Source organism: Gigantopelta aegis, unplaced genomic scaffold (genome assembly GCF_016097555.1).
Source record: "Gigantopelta aegis isolate Gae_Host unplaced genomic scaffold, Gae_host_genome ctg3022_pilon_pilon:::debris, whole genome shotgun sequence".
Lineage (NCBI taxonomy): Eukaryota > Metazoa > Mollusca > Gastropoda > Neomphalida > Peltospiridae > Gigantopelta > Gigantopelta aegis.
In genome coordinates, this window is record NW_024533145.1 from 15872 (window position 1) to 32150 (window position 16279).

A 16279-nucleotide genomic window follows, 5' to 3' on the forward strand; every position below is an offset into this window, starting at 1 on the left:
AGAGAGAGAGAGAGAGAGAGAGAGAGAGAGAGAGAGATGGAGAGAAGAGAGAGAGAGAGAGAGAGAGAGAGAGACACACACACACACATACATACATACATACATATATACAAGTGACCGGCCTCGGTGACATCATGGTAAGGTCATCGGTCTACAGGCTGGTAGGTACTGGGTTCGGATCCCAGTCGAGGCGTGGGATTTTTAACCCAGATATCGACTCCAAACCCTGAGTGAGTGCTCCGCAAGGCTCAATGGGTAGGTGTAAACCACCTGCACCGACAAGTGATCTATAACTGGTTCAACAAAGGCCATGGTTTGTGCTATCCTGCCTGTGAGAAGCGCAAATAAAAGATCCCTTGCTGCTAATCGGAAAGAGTAGCCCATGAAGTGGCGACAGCGGGTTTCCTCTCAAAATCTGTGTGGTCCTTAACCTTATGTCTCACGTCATATAACCGTAAATAAAATGTGTTGAGTGTGTCGTTAAATAAAGCATTTCTTTCTTTCTTTGCATACAGGTTGCATAGTACATAAGAAGAGAGTTCCGTATCAAAGTTCGAGGTGCATCGTCAACCATTTACGGAGTAAAAGCAGCTGTGGGTGTGATTGGTAGTAATATGTGACATTGATTATTTGTGCAAATACTATTATCCATTGATAATAAAGAAATACACTTTTATTTGTTATACAATTGTTATGCAGTATATACCAGAAGTTGAAACTAATGCGGGGTACCCCTAAAAATGGAACTGCAATTTTCAGCAAAAATTACGGTTGCTATTAAAAAGATCAATTAAATCTCTTAAATGATACGTGACCCCCCCCCCCCCCCCCCCCCCCCCCAAGTTCATGCAGGTAGATTAGATGTGAGGTGCGACACTTTATTGCTGTACTTCCTGGGTGTGTTGAAACGCTGCTTTTATCAGTTAACGTTAACATTATCGAGAGAGAGAGAGAGAGAGAGAGAGAGAGAGAGAGAGAGAGAGAGAGAGAGAGAGGAGGGAGGGATGGATGGAGAGAGAGAAAGAGAGAGAAAGAGAGAGTGGAGAGAGAGAGAGAGAGAGAGAGAGAGAGAGAGAGAGAGAGAGAGAGAGAAGCAGACAGATAGACAGACAGATAGACCGATAGACAGACAGACAGTGTGTGTCGTGGTGTGTTTCCAACTGCTGTTAACTTTTCAATAGTTTATTAGGCCAAGCAATCTACAACAAAATAATCAGAAAAATAAAAATAATAATAACAATATAAAAAACACACAAAACGAACAAAAACAAGGCAAACTAAACACACACATTGTGACATACATTTATTATTCTTAAAATAACCATAATTACGACATATAAAAATTACTGTATCATTAATACATTATATTTACCGTCAACGTCCCTAACTGCGTTATTTTTCCAACTCCGTTCGGTTTGTTTTCTCTTGCACAATTCGCGCAATCAACATCTTGTCGTCTGCTTGTTCATTTGTGAGATTTTTCTTCACAGTTCGTGAAAATTTTCATTAACAATAAAGTTCAGCCAAGTAAGTATGTCAATGCAAAACTCAATACTTTACAAACCCTTAAAACCATTAATTTTGCAAAGTCGTTTTTGTTTATTCCATAAAATTACGGATATCGAGTCCAAATGTCCGCGTGTCACGTGACCTCACATGTGCAGATCAACAAGGCCAAATAATTTAATTTTTATGCTTTTTAAGCCACCTGTTGTTAGAATTTGTTTTCAATTATTATATTCGATCTGTAAAAGGTATGTGCCTCTACTGTAGTGATAATCCATTCATAACAATTGTAAATAATTTTGTGTGTATAAATTGTGTTAATTAAGAATCAAATTGTAAAAAAATATTATTTTACAAACTATTCACTGGTATGAACGTAATGTTTTTATCAGTATTCACATCCCGGTAGTGTTAGCGATGGGTGTTGGTAAAACGCGGACCAGACCAGAACGCTTGCAAACTGAATTTTTCCTTTTAAAAAACATACCAAACAAAGTGTTTCCCAACTGTGCACAGTTAAGAAACATGTATTTTTCATGTAGTGGCCTTAAAGCTGGAAAACGACGTACCGCACATGCGCGGACGATACTTTTTGCAAACGCATGCGCCTGAACGCAGTTAGAAACGTTGCACTCTTTCCTGTTTACTGGAGGGTGCTTCACTTTTGTTTACTAGAATGGATTTGTTTTACGTCCACGTTGTTGATTTCTCACGTTAACCGATTGCAATCTATTTTGCTTCACGCATCGTTTCACGAATCGTAGCTGAAAAATGTAAAATAGTATTTCCGTAAATATCGTATTCGTGTTTTTGTCGTTAGGTGAACGCAGGATGGGACGTTGATGGTATATGAAGAAATGCACATGGTAAAATTTAAACATAAACAAAATGTGTTCAATTTTAAATTTAAACATTACACGCACAAAAAAACTAATTTTACAAATTACAGTAACCAATACATGAAAAATATATATAATTCTCCTTATTCAAGGCCTCCAACCTACGTCATAACGGTTGGCCAAATGCGCGGACTAATTGTTGCTTCAATGTAAAGTTATGGTGTACATCGGCTAATTCGATTAATGAATGAAGATAATTATTAGCGCACCATACGGTTTTTTTTGTTTTTTGTTTCTTTTTTTCTTCTTGTTTTTTTTTTGTGGGGTTTTTTTTTGGGGGGTGGGGGGGGGGGGGTTTGTTGTTGTTTTTTGATGGGTGTTTTTAACGATGTTGTGTAGGGCATAGGATGGGGCACGCTACCTCACCCCACCCAACATCAGTTAATTCCATTAATTTATGAAGATATTTATCAGCGCACCATACTCTGTATCATCAGTGACGTAGGAGGGGACCCCCCCCCCCCCCATCAAACCTTTTTTTCAACTGTATTTGATTTTATAACATCATACATACAATATGCCCCCCCCCCCCCCCCCCCCCCCGACACATACACACTTTTTTTTTCCAACTGTATTTCATTTTATAAAACGATACATACAACATGGGTCCCCCACATACACACACCACTCCCACTATACCATCATGGCTACGCCAGTGTGTATCATTGACGTTACGTGTGTTAAAATCGTTTCAAGGAATGCCCCAACATTTTTCAACAATTCGATTCAGTTTTGTTTTTGTTTGTTTGTTTGTTTGTTGTTGTTTTGTTTTTTTGTTTTGTATTTTATTTTGGGGGGATGGGGGGGGGGTATGGGTGTTTCTAACAGTTGTAACGATGTGGTGTAGGGCACACACACCCCACACAACGTTTGAAATAAATGGAACTGTTTTTTAACGATATACTTAATCACAAGGTTTTAACAAATGCAAGAAACCATACGTGCAGTGTCTTTGATGCAATGAGACCGGCCTCGGTGGCGTCGTGGCAGGCCATCGGTCTACAGGCTGGTAGGTACTGTGTTCGGATCCCAGTCGAGGCATGGGATTTTAATCCAGATACCGACTCCAAACCCTGAGTGAGTGCTCCGCAAGGCTCAATGGGTAGGTGTAATCCACTTGCACCGACCAGTGATCCATAACTGGTTCAACAAAGGCCATGGTTTGTGCTATCCTACCTGTGGGAAGCGCAAATAAAAGATCCCTTGCTGCCTGTCGTAAAAGAGTAGCCTATGTGGCGACAGCGGGTTTCCTCTCAAAATCTGTGTGGTCCTTAACCATATGTCTGACGCCATATAACCGTAAATAAAAATGTGTTGAGTGCGTCGTTAAATAAAACATTTCTTTCTTTGATGCAATGATTATTACAACGAAACAGGTAAATACCGTGCACAAATGTAGTGATGTGAGACCTTTTCCCGTGCATTGTTATTAGGAATGGCAAAACAATCCTCTGTGCATATATCCAAGAAGTAGCACTTTTAACTTTATACTATCAATGTGCAAGTGTATGTGCGTGCGTGCGTACGATTGTGTGCGTGTCTCTCGGTGTGCGTGCATATATATGTGTGTGCGTGCACTCGTACATGCATATGTATGTCTGTATCTAAGCTTTACCAACAGAGCTAACAAAATACATTTAACTGGCTACTGCGCAGGAGGGAATGAATGAATGAATGAATGAATGAATGTTTAACGACACCCCAGCACGAAAAATACATCGGCTATTGGGTGTCAAACTATGGTAATGCAAATAAATAAAGTGATGATCAACATCAATATAAAAATTCAAAAACAGTGTAAAGAACTGTGCAAAAACACAAATATCACAGAATTTTACGGATACTGAATATTACTCAAAACTTCAATTTTGTGCTGTATTGGCCATTCTCAAAGAGAATGTTACACCCCTGCACCACGGTGAGGTTACAGCACACGCAGGGGCGCAGGAGGGGGACATTATACCAACACTACTACACCATCAAGTCAATGTATGTCCCGGGTCTCTGGGCCACAAATTGTAACATTTACATGTAAAACAACCAATACTGAATGGAATGGAACTAAATCAAAACCTACCAGACCAAACATGATCATAAAATATAAAGGCAAACATATTTCCCAGCCCATGGTGACGTTCACCGACAAAAAGTGGCCGGGACGGCAGTATTTCGAGCACTGATTTATAAGAATCCAATGCTCTACTAGATGGGCTGTTAGAGAAAGTCTCACTAGCTACTACTAGGAAGATGACTCCATACTAACACTACTCTACTATAACATAATCTCCAACTACAGGTTGTCATACTAAGAACATCAAACCAGGGATCTGTCCTCCAGTCACATCTGTACACATGTTTGGTTTCTTACTGTGTTTGGATTTCTGGCAGTTGAAGAATGAGCACACAAACGACCCGTTCTGTACTGTAGATCTGCCCGACTTCCCCCAGTGTGAGTCAGGCCCATCGACGTTAACAATCAGATTGTACTTCTTGTCTTTACTCAGTTTTAGAGGTCGAGGAAACTCCACGTCATATGTTGTCGTCCCAGCTGCGACTGAGACTGACTTTGTCACTGATGAACCTTCGATTACGTCATCTGTTGTCGGGTCAGTTATGAAAGCTCTGATGTCATAATTTGCAGTGGTTCTGCTTTTGGGACCATACAACTGGAATCCTAGTAGTGATGCGTCTTGGTTTACAGAAAACATAATTCCATGATCTACAGCACTAGTACATGGATATGCATTTGAAGAAAAATACACTAGGGTTAGACGTTGTATTATAATTTTCTCTTGACGGATAATACCTATGCGCTTGTTGGCGTTAAATGGTAAAACGCTTTCATCAGGAGACACCCAATGTGCCAAGATCTTGAATTTTTCTGTGTCAGTCAGCAAGTTAGTTGGTGGTACATTTTTTACGAAATACTTCTGGTCAAGTAAGGGAAACCGCACGTGCTTTGTGGCTTCCCCAAGCACCTGCCGTCTGTTTTCGTGAGTTACAACTTTGTTCTGTTTCCTGCACGCGCTCTCACTCCACGCCACAACAGCGCCAAAGACAGATTGTTCATCGGCCACCAGTTCTTCCGCTTGTATGATCTTAACCAAGCATTCCTGACAAACTTCGATAACTCCAGATGATTTTAGAGCGGCATCTCCATTTTCCAAAATAAAAGTCAGAGCTTTTTCTTTCAATTCCTGCTCATCAAACACGTGGGCCTGTTCCAGTATCACACAGGCGTTGTCTGTCGTGATCGATGAAGATAAATACGCCAGGCACTTCTGTTCCAGGGTTTTGACGTCATACTTCTTTGATACGTACAACAAACCCATTACACTGGCACCATCCATTGTGACCTTATCTGTGTAGAGATACCTGTGAAATAGTAATAAAAAAAGTGTCCTCATCTCACTTTAAAACTGTAGTCCCTAGAATATTGTTATTATTTAAACATTTAGAATAGATGATCAAAATCTTTTATAGTGTATTCCAGTAAAGTTCGCAAGTCACCTGTTTACTGACATCTTTCTTTGAATTTTAAGAGTATACTCCACCTTGTACATCAATGAGAGCCCAAACAAGTAAATGCGAAATTAGGTAGAGTAGCATTAAATAGATATTTACAAAATATTTACTTGTTTGTTTAATATGAAAGAAATAATCGACAACTACAATTTTTATTCTATTTCTGACACTACTTTAGGCGCCGAGCTTCTCACGTGACACTAAACATATTTAACTATCTCGATTGTCGGGTAGTCTCTTTAACTCCAAAACATACATCCTGGGTATAAGATCTTACCGGGATGGTTGGGAGGTTTACCTTGACATTCCCTACACTAGCCATATATTAGGTATAACACCATACCAGGATGGGTGGCGGTGGGTGTACCTTGAAATTTCCGACACTGGCCATATATTAGGTATTACACCTTACCTGGATGGGTGGTAGGTACCTTGACATTGTGCACACTGTCCATATACTAGGTATAACACCTTACCTGGATGGGTGGTAGGTACCTTGACATTGTGCACACTGTCCATATACTAGGTATAACACCTTACCCGGATGGGTGGTAGGTACCTTGATATTGTGCACACTGTCCATATATTAGGTATAACACCTTACCCGGATGGGTGGTAGGTACCTTGACATTGTGCACACTGGCCATATATTAGGTATAACACCTTACCTGGATGGGTGGTAGGTACCTTGATATTGTGCACACTGGCCATATACTAGGTATAACACCTTACCTGGATGGGTGGTAGGTACCTTGATATTGTGCACACTGGCCATATACTAGGTATAACACCTTACCTGGATGGGTGGTAGGTACCTTGATATTGTGCACACTGGCCATATACTAGGTATAACACCTTACCTGGATGGGTGGTAGGTACCTTGATATTGTGCACACTGGCCATATACTAGGTATAACACTTTACATGGATGGGTGGTAGGTACCTTGATATTGTGGACACTGGCCATATATTAGGTATAACACAATACCTGGATGGGTGGTAGGTACCTTGAAAATGTGGACACTGTCCATATATTAGGTATAACACCTTGATATTGTGCACACTGTCCATATATTAGGTATTATGCCTTGAAATTGTGGACACTGTCCATATATTAGGTATAACACCTTACCTGGATGGGTGGTAGAGGGGGGAGGGGGGGGGTTACATTGAAATTCCCGATACTGGCCAGCTGTAGACATAAGCGGTACAGGTAAAAGGCCAGCAACAATTACGTTACACTCGGAGGCGGGGGGGGGGGGGGGGGGGGGGGGGGGGGTCCGATTCACGAAACATTGTCAAGACCATATGCTATTCTTATTCATCACCCTATCAAATAAAAAAAGATTGAATCTATTTTTCTTTTGTGCTATACATTATCTATTTATTTATTACTGAGCGTATACTTTTGACGATCAGGCCATCCTTAAAAATATTTTTGTTTGTCAATTTCCGACCTGCAATTTCAAATGTGGGTAGGTCGGTAGGAAAAATCTTCTTCTTTTTTTTGAGTTGTTTGGGGTGGGGTGGGGATTCCATACATATTCAAGAAAATAAATCATTTGAATGTAACTTACCGGTATTTGCACCACTATTGGTTTAAAGTAAAATGTAGCCTTTTGTTCTACAGATAATATAACAAAGCAACCAGCTTAAAGTGTACTGTTTTATAGTTAAGATTAACACACTAGTTAACATATTCATTTCCGAATAGGATTCCTCTTTGGAGATCCAAGGTGCTTGCAATTAATGCAAACAGGTAATACAACGCGATAGTTCTGCATGAGATCCTTGTCTCGTTCTGCCCCGAAACTCCCACAATGACAACATATATCCTTGCGGACGATGGACGATGATGCAAAATATGCAAACTCGATTGGAGTGATACAGCACATCTGAAGTCTGACAAATGCCTTTCCTTGAAGTATGTGACCTAAAATGCAAATAGAAGGAAAATTAATCTGTGCATTGTATTATACTTTTTGTCCATTAAATATTATTACTGGTGTTACAAAGAATGAAAATTAATTAGTACCATCACTATTGAGATTTCTTCAACCCAGTGTTCCTGCTGGGCTTATACTAGTACTTGTATTTATTGCATAACAATAAATGTATACACCCATCTGAGATAAACAATGATTTCAAATTAAGATCTTTTCAATAAAAAATTTGACATTGAACTAACCATCAGCAGTTAAGATAGACCCACATGTGTAGTCTTGGTACGCACATGTGTAGTCTTGGTATGCCAGAAGGACCTGATAACAGGACTAGTGAAAAGTCCTATATGGATACACACATTGGAGAGAAACAATGATTTCAAATTAAGATGTCATCAATAAAATCTTGAAAACTCACCATCAGGGGTCAAGATGGACCCACAAGTGTAGTCATGAGACTCGATCAGTCGCTTGAAGGACCTGGTATCACGACTTGTGAAAGAGGATTTTGAGTAGACACAGCGTGGTTTCCCACATTCATGGCAGTGAACCGTCTGCCGGACATTCTGACCAACAAGTACTGAATTGTTGCAGCCCTGAATAAATAAAGTATTAAATAAACATTGCAAGTATGTGATTTCTTGTTTGTATTAAATACAATACTATTTTGAAGATGTCTAAATCTAATATAAATACTGTATTACATCTGAAGCATTTCTTGAGTGTTACAATTAAAGAGTGGCAATAAATTGCTTTAATATATTGTTAATATTTACATATGTTTAGTCAAGAGATTAATACCAATAATCATATTGGTATTATACTGTTAATATATTTTGTATACAGTGCAATCGCATTTCAACTTTATTTTCGTGCTTATATCTAATTAAGGTCCAAGCACACTGTCATGGCCACACACCTCAGCTATGTGGGCAGTCTGTTCAGGACAGTGGTTAATTGTTAGTAGATGTTAACGTGTTATTAAGACAAAGGAGGGTGTAGTGGCCTTACACCTACAATTGAGTCTTTAAATTTGCTCTGGGTGGGAGCCGGTACTGGGATACGAACCCTGTACCTACCAGCCTGTGAGCCGATAGCTTAACCACTGCGCCCCCCGAGGCTGGTCAAGTGCAATTTAAGCAGATGTCACTATACATAGTCTATCTCACATACCTGTTGATCTTCCGCAATAGCAGTCAGGGTTTGCCTTTGAGAAGATGGACGGTCCTTTTCAGTCGTAGGAAAGCCAAGTACTTCATCAAAGGGCTTGAAGTGCTGACCATCCAAGGCAATTTCTGGGTCAGGCAGCCAAGGAAACTGAATAACTGGCGGAACACAACATGTCGCATCATTACATTTTCTGACCTGAAAAGTGTATGTGCGCTCTAGACAGTGAGTCTTCAAAAAGTCCTGATATTTCTGCTTTTTGTTCACATTCACTTGCTGATATTGTCCCTTAACAAGTTCTGGATCAATGTTCTGGATATCATCCTCAAATTCATTGATTGCATCTTTTGTAGCTGCACTGAGACATTTAAAGTTTTGACCTTTCAACTGGATCCGATCAACTCTCTCCTGAAGCATTTTTTCCATCTCTTGGAGTGATGCAACCCAAGCATCTTCAAGTCCTGGTACAGTCCGACTCTTTTTCCGGATGTCTTCCATTGAATTGCAACTCCTCAGTGCCTGTTCCACAGCACTAGTACATTCATTCCTCGTTAGAGCTGCATTCTGAAATGCAAGATTAAGTAAACTCATGATTCTTTCTGCAGGATTTGCCCAACTGTACCCTGGGGCTGTTCGACCAGCAACTATCATGTCCAAGCCAAGACGCCGAAAGAGAATGATGAGTGAAAGTTTCACTGCATGATATGTGACTCTGTGATCAGGACCACCATCTGTGAACAACATCAAGACTGGTTTGAAGGTACCTTCCTGTGCTAGGATATTCTGAAGTTCAACAGCATGCCTAAAGGGTGAGCTTGGCTCAAAAATGCTATCTTTGAAAATAACAGTTACTTGGCCTCTGTAGAAAGAACCGTCTGGTGTTTCAGGTATCTCTACATTTAGACACACTGATGGTGTGATAGAGCCCTTTTGGCCTACATCATGATCCAAACATGAAAGAGTTGATGTAGTAGGAACAACAGATTTCTTTCCGCGCACTCCTGATGATAAGGCAGCACCCGGCTCTCCAAAATCTAGTTTTGATTTGTCATCTAGACACACAAAGGTAACTCTGTCTCGATGTTTCACAGCAAACTCACGCATATATTTGAACTGTGCTGCACAATAGTGATCATCTTGGTGTGAAGCCCGAAGCTGTCGTGTTTGCACAGTAAATCTCAAAGGCACTCGACTTTTGTAAAGTTTTGCTACTTTAGTATGAGAATTGTTTTGGCACAAAAGCAAAGAGGACTGTAGATTCACTTGGTACTGCTGTGTTGGGGGGAAGGCGAGATTTTACTTGCTCAATCAAGTCCCGCACAGAAATAAATCTGGAAATATGTTCAACATTATGACGTCTTTCATCAGCTGCAGTTATTGACTCGATTTGCTTTTCTAGTTCCTGGAAAAATGCATCAAATGCATCATCTGGACGGCCTTTATTTAAATGGCGCATATCAACCACCAAATCTGGATCACCAGCCAGTACTGCTTGCCGAACTCTGGCGTCTATGACAGGATTTTGATCTGATGATGCATCAAGAGTCAATTCTGCATATATTGCCCTTAACACATGAGATGGAATCTTGCTTCCTGCTACATTGCAGAACTTTCTTGTGAAATCTCGCTTCATTTGCCTTGTATGGAATTCTGACAGTCTGGAACCGAGGTCTTTTACAACACGACTTGCAGTAGTCAATAACTCTGAAGAGCCGACTCCTGCTGGAATTTTCCAAATAACTTTACTAGATGTTTGCGAACCACCTGGATCATAGGACAGCAAAGCCACGTCTTGCGAAAGATGAAGATTGTCAAAAAATCTGTACTTTTCTTGATACTTTTGTGATCCAGTTTTACTTGAAATTTGGTGTACATCTGGATCAAAGAATAGGATTTCAAAGTCTTTTAACTCGCCTAATGCTGTTTCTAGAATTCCATACTCTGGTGCTACTGTTGTTGCTGAAGCAGGTTTGTACTCAATCCATACATTATCAGTTACCTGTCGAACTGGATAAAGCTGTTGTTGCCTAGTTTGCTGCTTGATGTTGCTCGACTTCAAGTAGGAGGCATAAGAGCTGAGGGAAGCTGCCAAGGAATTTAAATCATTTTTAAGTTCATTATTCCAAACTTGTACATAGGGCTTGCTTGTCAAACGAAATACGATTTGGCTATGAATATCAAGATCTTTTGCATGTAGCTGTGGCTTCTTTGACTTCTTTTTCCTCCAATCATTGTAGCCTTCAAACTTCAAGAACCTGAAGAAAAAAAATCAATAACTTGTAACAGATGAAATTAACGTCAGACTATACATATATGCATATGCTTCTTACACTGTTATTTAAATTTGTGGTTGATTCTAATAATGACCTACTTTTCATAATAAAAGCTGAAATATGGAATCCTATGTCGAAACGTAGAACACAAATTTCAAACAGATATTGCATTATTTTATTTATCTTGCATATTTTACTAATTTCTAGTCTGGCTGATATATATTTAGTCTGGGAAACCTGTAGCTGCAACTCTATGGGCTACTACCGGAAAAGCAGCAATTATCTTTTTTTATATACTTTCCCACAGTTAGGACACTACATATCATAAATTATTTTGCATAAAACATGTTTCAACTACTATATGCAGATACAATGTTGACTGTACGACGGTTTTGGAGATCAGATGTGGTATACCAGTAATGGGACACCACTTAGGCTATTAAGCAGCAAGCGATCTGTTATGTGCACTTACCTAAAGACAGGACAGTACATACCAAACCTGATGTACCAGCCATGGGAAATTGGTTAGTCTACTACCAAACAAGCAGCAAGGGATCATTTATCTGCACTTCACTATACAGGACAGTACTTACAACAACATTTGGTATTCCAGTTATGGGACACTGGTTGGAACGAGGAAAAGGCCAAACTGAGGTAGTTCGATCCAACGACCCAAGCTCCTCAGATTAGCATTTGACCTACTGAACACAATTCGATCCCTGGTCTCAGAAAGAAAACTACTCCCACCACATATTGGTTTAATAGCAGCAATGGATCTTTTAAATGCACACCAATCATGTATAAAAGGGGATAGTATTGTAGGCCTTAGTATATACGCTTTTAATAGCAATACCTATTTGGCACTGGTGTGATCTCTGTTGGTACGTGTGTAGACCTTTCCTGAATAGTAGATACATTCCCATCAATGTACCAGAGCAGGTCAACAATCGCCCCAACCTGCTTCATAACTTCATCAGGGAGAAGAGATTTTGGAAATTCTGCTCCAGATCGTTTCAGTTCCACACATACGTCATTGTAGAGTTTGTCTTTTGCTGGAAAACATATTATATATATGGTTATGATTCAAATCTGTAAAACATACGTCATTTGAAAAATCGAGTTTCATATTGCAAGAAGCTCAAATTTTGAATGACGTTGGCGATTCCCCTAAAGCGAGCGTTAATACGTAACATTGAGAATTTAGTGTGATTGTTGATCAATACGATTTGCATTATATAACATTTTCCATGTTTGGAATTATAAGAATTGAACGTTATAATTTTTGAGGTTCATGATACTATGAAACCCAAAACCTATTTACACACTTTAGAAGGAATGGCTTCGTGCTATTGCGCTATGCCATTCATACAGTGTGTGTGACGGTACATGCTCTTAAATTTGTTTTCGCCTGTGGCGATTTTACTTGTGTTAGAGGGCCGTGTGCAGTTTAATTGCACTTAAGCCCAGATGGGCAACTTGTTACGTAATACTTCTGCGCGACGGTCTTCGATCGGTACGCCTAATACACACCCAGCCAGATACGAAGGCCATGTGGCTAGTAGTTACGTAATATCTCCGGTAGTGCTGTTTATGGCCAGGAGATTGCTCGCGGTTGGCGACAGCCAGACTGACGATCAGAGAGAAATATACCGACTCTAGTAGAGGTAGAATATGAGATGATACGTGAGGTACCGCCTTGTACCCCCAGGCAAAATCCTGATTTATAATAAATAGCTAGTGTTTTAGAGATATCGAGGAGAACGGGAAAGGAAGCTTCCTGGGAACGTTAGTCCGTTTGGACTTTGGTAAATATCATTTCTGCTCTGTGTATAACCTTGATGTGATTGATGTGACTTTAAATATTTTAATACTGTATTATACCAATATTCTTTAGACAGTGTCTTCGGTCATCTGACGAAGTAAATCGTAGACTTTTTGTTCTAACATTATACGAGTATTTGGTAATATAAAGCTTAGCCAGTCATCCTAGACGACCTGGGTAAACTGTAGGTTATTGTCTTTATTGTGATAGGTACCAGTATTAATTCTGTGTCACAAGGTTACTGAATGAGTAGTTAGGGTTAATTAAAAATTAACCCGTTAGGAATAGAGATGTAATTCCTTTATTAATTAAGTTCCCCAAGAAGCGTTCCTAAATTATCACACGTTACTGAACGAGTAGTAAGGGTTAATTATAAATTAACCAGTTAGGAATGGTGTTGTAATTCCTTTATTAATTAACTTCTCCTGTAAGCGTTTCTCAATTATCACACGTGTGGGTGTGGTGTAACGGTGAAGTGATTCGCATATTGTGTAACTAGACACCTAGAGATTAACTAATTAAGTGATCAGTTCTGGGTTGTTATTATTGCTGTTATTAATTTACTACTACGGCTGTACATTTGTCAGCGTAGGATAATACAGATTCCAAAGTGTATTGTGTTTTGTTGTGTTTCTAGTGAGCTAAACGTGCTATAATAATATATACTTTATATAAGATCGTATCTCTGATCATACCTAGAGACGAGCCATACTAGGGTTTAACAGCCTGTTACAGGGAGATCTAATAGATATACAGTTAGGAGAGATATTTTGATAATCGTGTTTTATTCAGTTACGGGAATTATAGAATCCCCGTGACAGTGTGTAAATCGGTTTTGTGTTTCATACTAGCATGAACCTCAAAAATTATCATGTTCAATTCTTAAAGTGACATTCTCTGGAATAAATCCAATAAAATCAAGTTCTAAGTTCAAATTCAAGTATAACTGCACTTTTAATTTACTGGCGAGTTGTTGCCATTAACGTCTATCATCAAATGTTTACTATACAGTTTGAAGAAAACAAAAACGCCATTTTGTATCGCAGTCTAGCTAAACCGTTCTATTTTTATCGGTATTTGACGTCATACATATGGAAGACTTGATCGAACAAGCAAGTATCTCTTGTTGGGGAATTTCACGCTTGCGATCAACCAATGAAAGCAGAAGTTCAAGTGAGCCGCTCTTCTCGTCCCAGTTTCGAAAGACACTGTTATTGACTACGAAAAGCTAGCGTATTCTATGTGGAGTGCGCTGCTACTTATGCACGAAACGTGATTGAATTAACTCTTCTAAATGCTTAAATAATAAAAAATATTCCAGAGGCTGTCACTTTAATAAATGAAATCGTCATTTATATAGCATTCATTTCGTCACTTATTTAACATTGCTTGGCATGCAATATCTGATATTTTCTCGGCGTTGGGGTATCCTAAAACATTCATTATATATTAATAATTTATGTACAGTCCAATAATTTCTACACAAAATTGAGCATAGCTTCCGCGCACCGGGCTAACCCGCCTGGTCTGGGAGGCAATGCTCTGACAAAAACACCCCCATCCCACTGACCCATGAACAAGTTGTTCAATGTACGTTATGCCAACCATTTCCACATTTCAATGCTACAAATAGACATTTTAAACAGCGACTTACTTACAATAAATCAATGAACCAACTAAAGTAAAAGTTTTAGAAAAGTAACTTATTTGAAGACTCTCCCATATCCACCCTCTACACGTAATTCACAAAACTGTATAATGTTTTATTTTAAGATTTATTAGCAATTATAATCTTAATTTTTATTCAGGAGTATTGAATAATCATAAATACATACCTGTGAATCTACCACTTCTGACGTCCTTTAGTGGCGGTGGTTTCGTTTCGGTTCTAGCGTCCATCATCCTGCGAAATGCGTTCACACCGCCGCCGGTCAACAAAGCACTCTCGTCGTTTGACGGTTCCGTAACACATCGTTCAATTTCAAATTTGGCGTACTTTAAACATTTGTCAAAGTGATGCACGACACTTATTTTCTCCTGCATATTAGGATAAAAAACATATCTGTTCCATTCAATGTTGAAGTCAAAGACACTGAACGTTTGTCGGATTCCATCAATCGAAACAAGTCGTTTCCGCTTTTTGAACGGTCACAATGCGTAATTAATGACTCGAGTACCTCATTCCAATTACAATCATCGCCGAAATCGGAAATAACATTACTGCATATACTGTTTGATAACGTCCCACAGTGTAGAACAACGGAACAACACAGTGTAAAGTTGCACAAATGCTTTCGTTTCACACTTTCATTCATGTCCAAGCGAAACGCCATTATCATGTGCACGTGCCATCAACATGCACTGCGAGATCTCGTGCTATCACGGGAAAAACGTGTTCTCGTTATTGTTAATACTAAAAGCAAGGCCTACAGAATTTCTAATTTTCAACGAATCGACAAACGTTAATAAAGTTGGGTTAAATATATCTGGGTTTTAAAACGTTTGCTTGACACAACTTGGTTTAAAAAAAAAAAAAATGCTTGAAAAGAGGTCAAAAAAGATTTTGACACGGGCCGATTTTTGTGGGTCGGTCGGGTGAGGACAAACAAACTTAATTTTTATTTTCGCCTCACTGTTCATAGCGAACATAAACAAAATTTTATTAAGCATTTGAGTTTGTATTTCACATTACTAAACAATGTTATAATATCGTAACCAGATACCGTAACTTTAACAAGGAGAGAATAGGAGAGTTTAGAAAAAAGATGAATGAAGAAGAGTAAGAAGAAGGGGAAAAAGATAAAAGTTACAGCTTGTTTTGTTTAACGACACCACTAGAACACACTGATTTATTAATCATCGGCTATTGGATGTTAAACATTTGGTAAGTCTGACATACTATAGTCTTAGAGGAAACACGCCATATTTGTGTGTATTAGTAGCACCATCTCACAAACAGGGTAGCACATACCATGGCCTTTGACATATCAGTCGTGGGGCACTGGCTGGAACAATGAATCCACTGATGGGGATTGATCCTAGGCCGACTGTTCATAGCCGAACCCTTTACCATTGTGCTGAAAAGACCTTGAACAGTGTTCCCATTTGATACACCCACCACCACCAACAAAAACACTATCACCA

At 39.3% G+C, this 16279-nt stretch overlaps 2 protein-coding genes across 4 annotated transcripts in view; both read right to left on the reverse strand.

The window, feature by feature from the left end:
* Positions 1-4355: 4355 nt before the first annotated feature.
* LOC121391855 (BTB/POZ domain-containing protein 6-like) overlaps positions 4356-16279 on the reverse strand; it is a 50427-nt gene continuing 38503 nt past the window's right edge. For all 3 annotated transcript variants that reach the window (XM_041523333.1, XM_041523335.1, XM_041523332.1), the window contains one exon: positions 4356-5780. In XM_041523333.1, the coding sequence (XP_041379267.1) occupies positions 4706-5780 (1075 nt within the window). In that variant the 3' untranslated portion in view covers positions 4356-4705. The remainder of the gene's footprint in view (positions 5781-16279) is intronic.
* Positions 7585-10265, reverse strand: LOC121391854. Its single transcript, XM_041523331.1, has 3 exons — positions 9047-10265; positions 8292-8469; positions 7585-7863 (listed from the first exon to the last, which is right to left on the reverse strand). Exons 1-3 carry the CDS (start codon positions 10142-10144, stop codon positions 7631-7633), a joined length of 1509 nt encoding a protein of 502 aa, XP_041379265.1. The 5' UTR covers positions 10145-10265; the 3' UTR covers positions 7585-7630.

What these genes read in the sequence shown, in the direction of transcription:
- LOC121391854 (XM_041523331.1), bottom strand. Translation starts at nt 10,144, where the DNA reads ATGCGTGAGTTTGCTGTGAAACATCGAGACAGAGTTACCTTTGTGTGT. An exon ending in CTATTGCGGAAGATCAACAG is followed by an intron (nt 8,470 to 9,046) that starts GTATGTGAGATA and finishes TTATTTATTCAG; the next exon opens with GGCTGCAACAATTCAGTACT. An exon ending in GTCCATCTTGACCCCTGATG is followed by an intron (nt 7,864 to 8,291) that starts GTGAGTTTTCAA and finishes TTTGCATTTTAG; the next exon opens with GTCACATACTTCAAGGAAAG.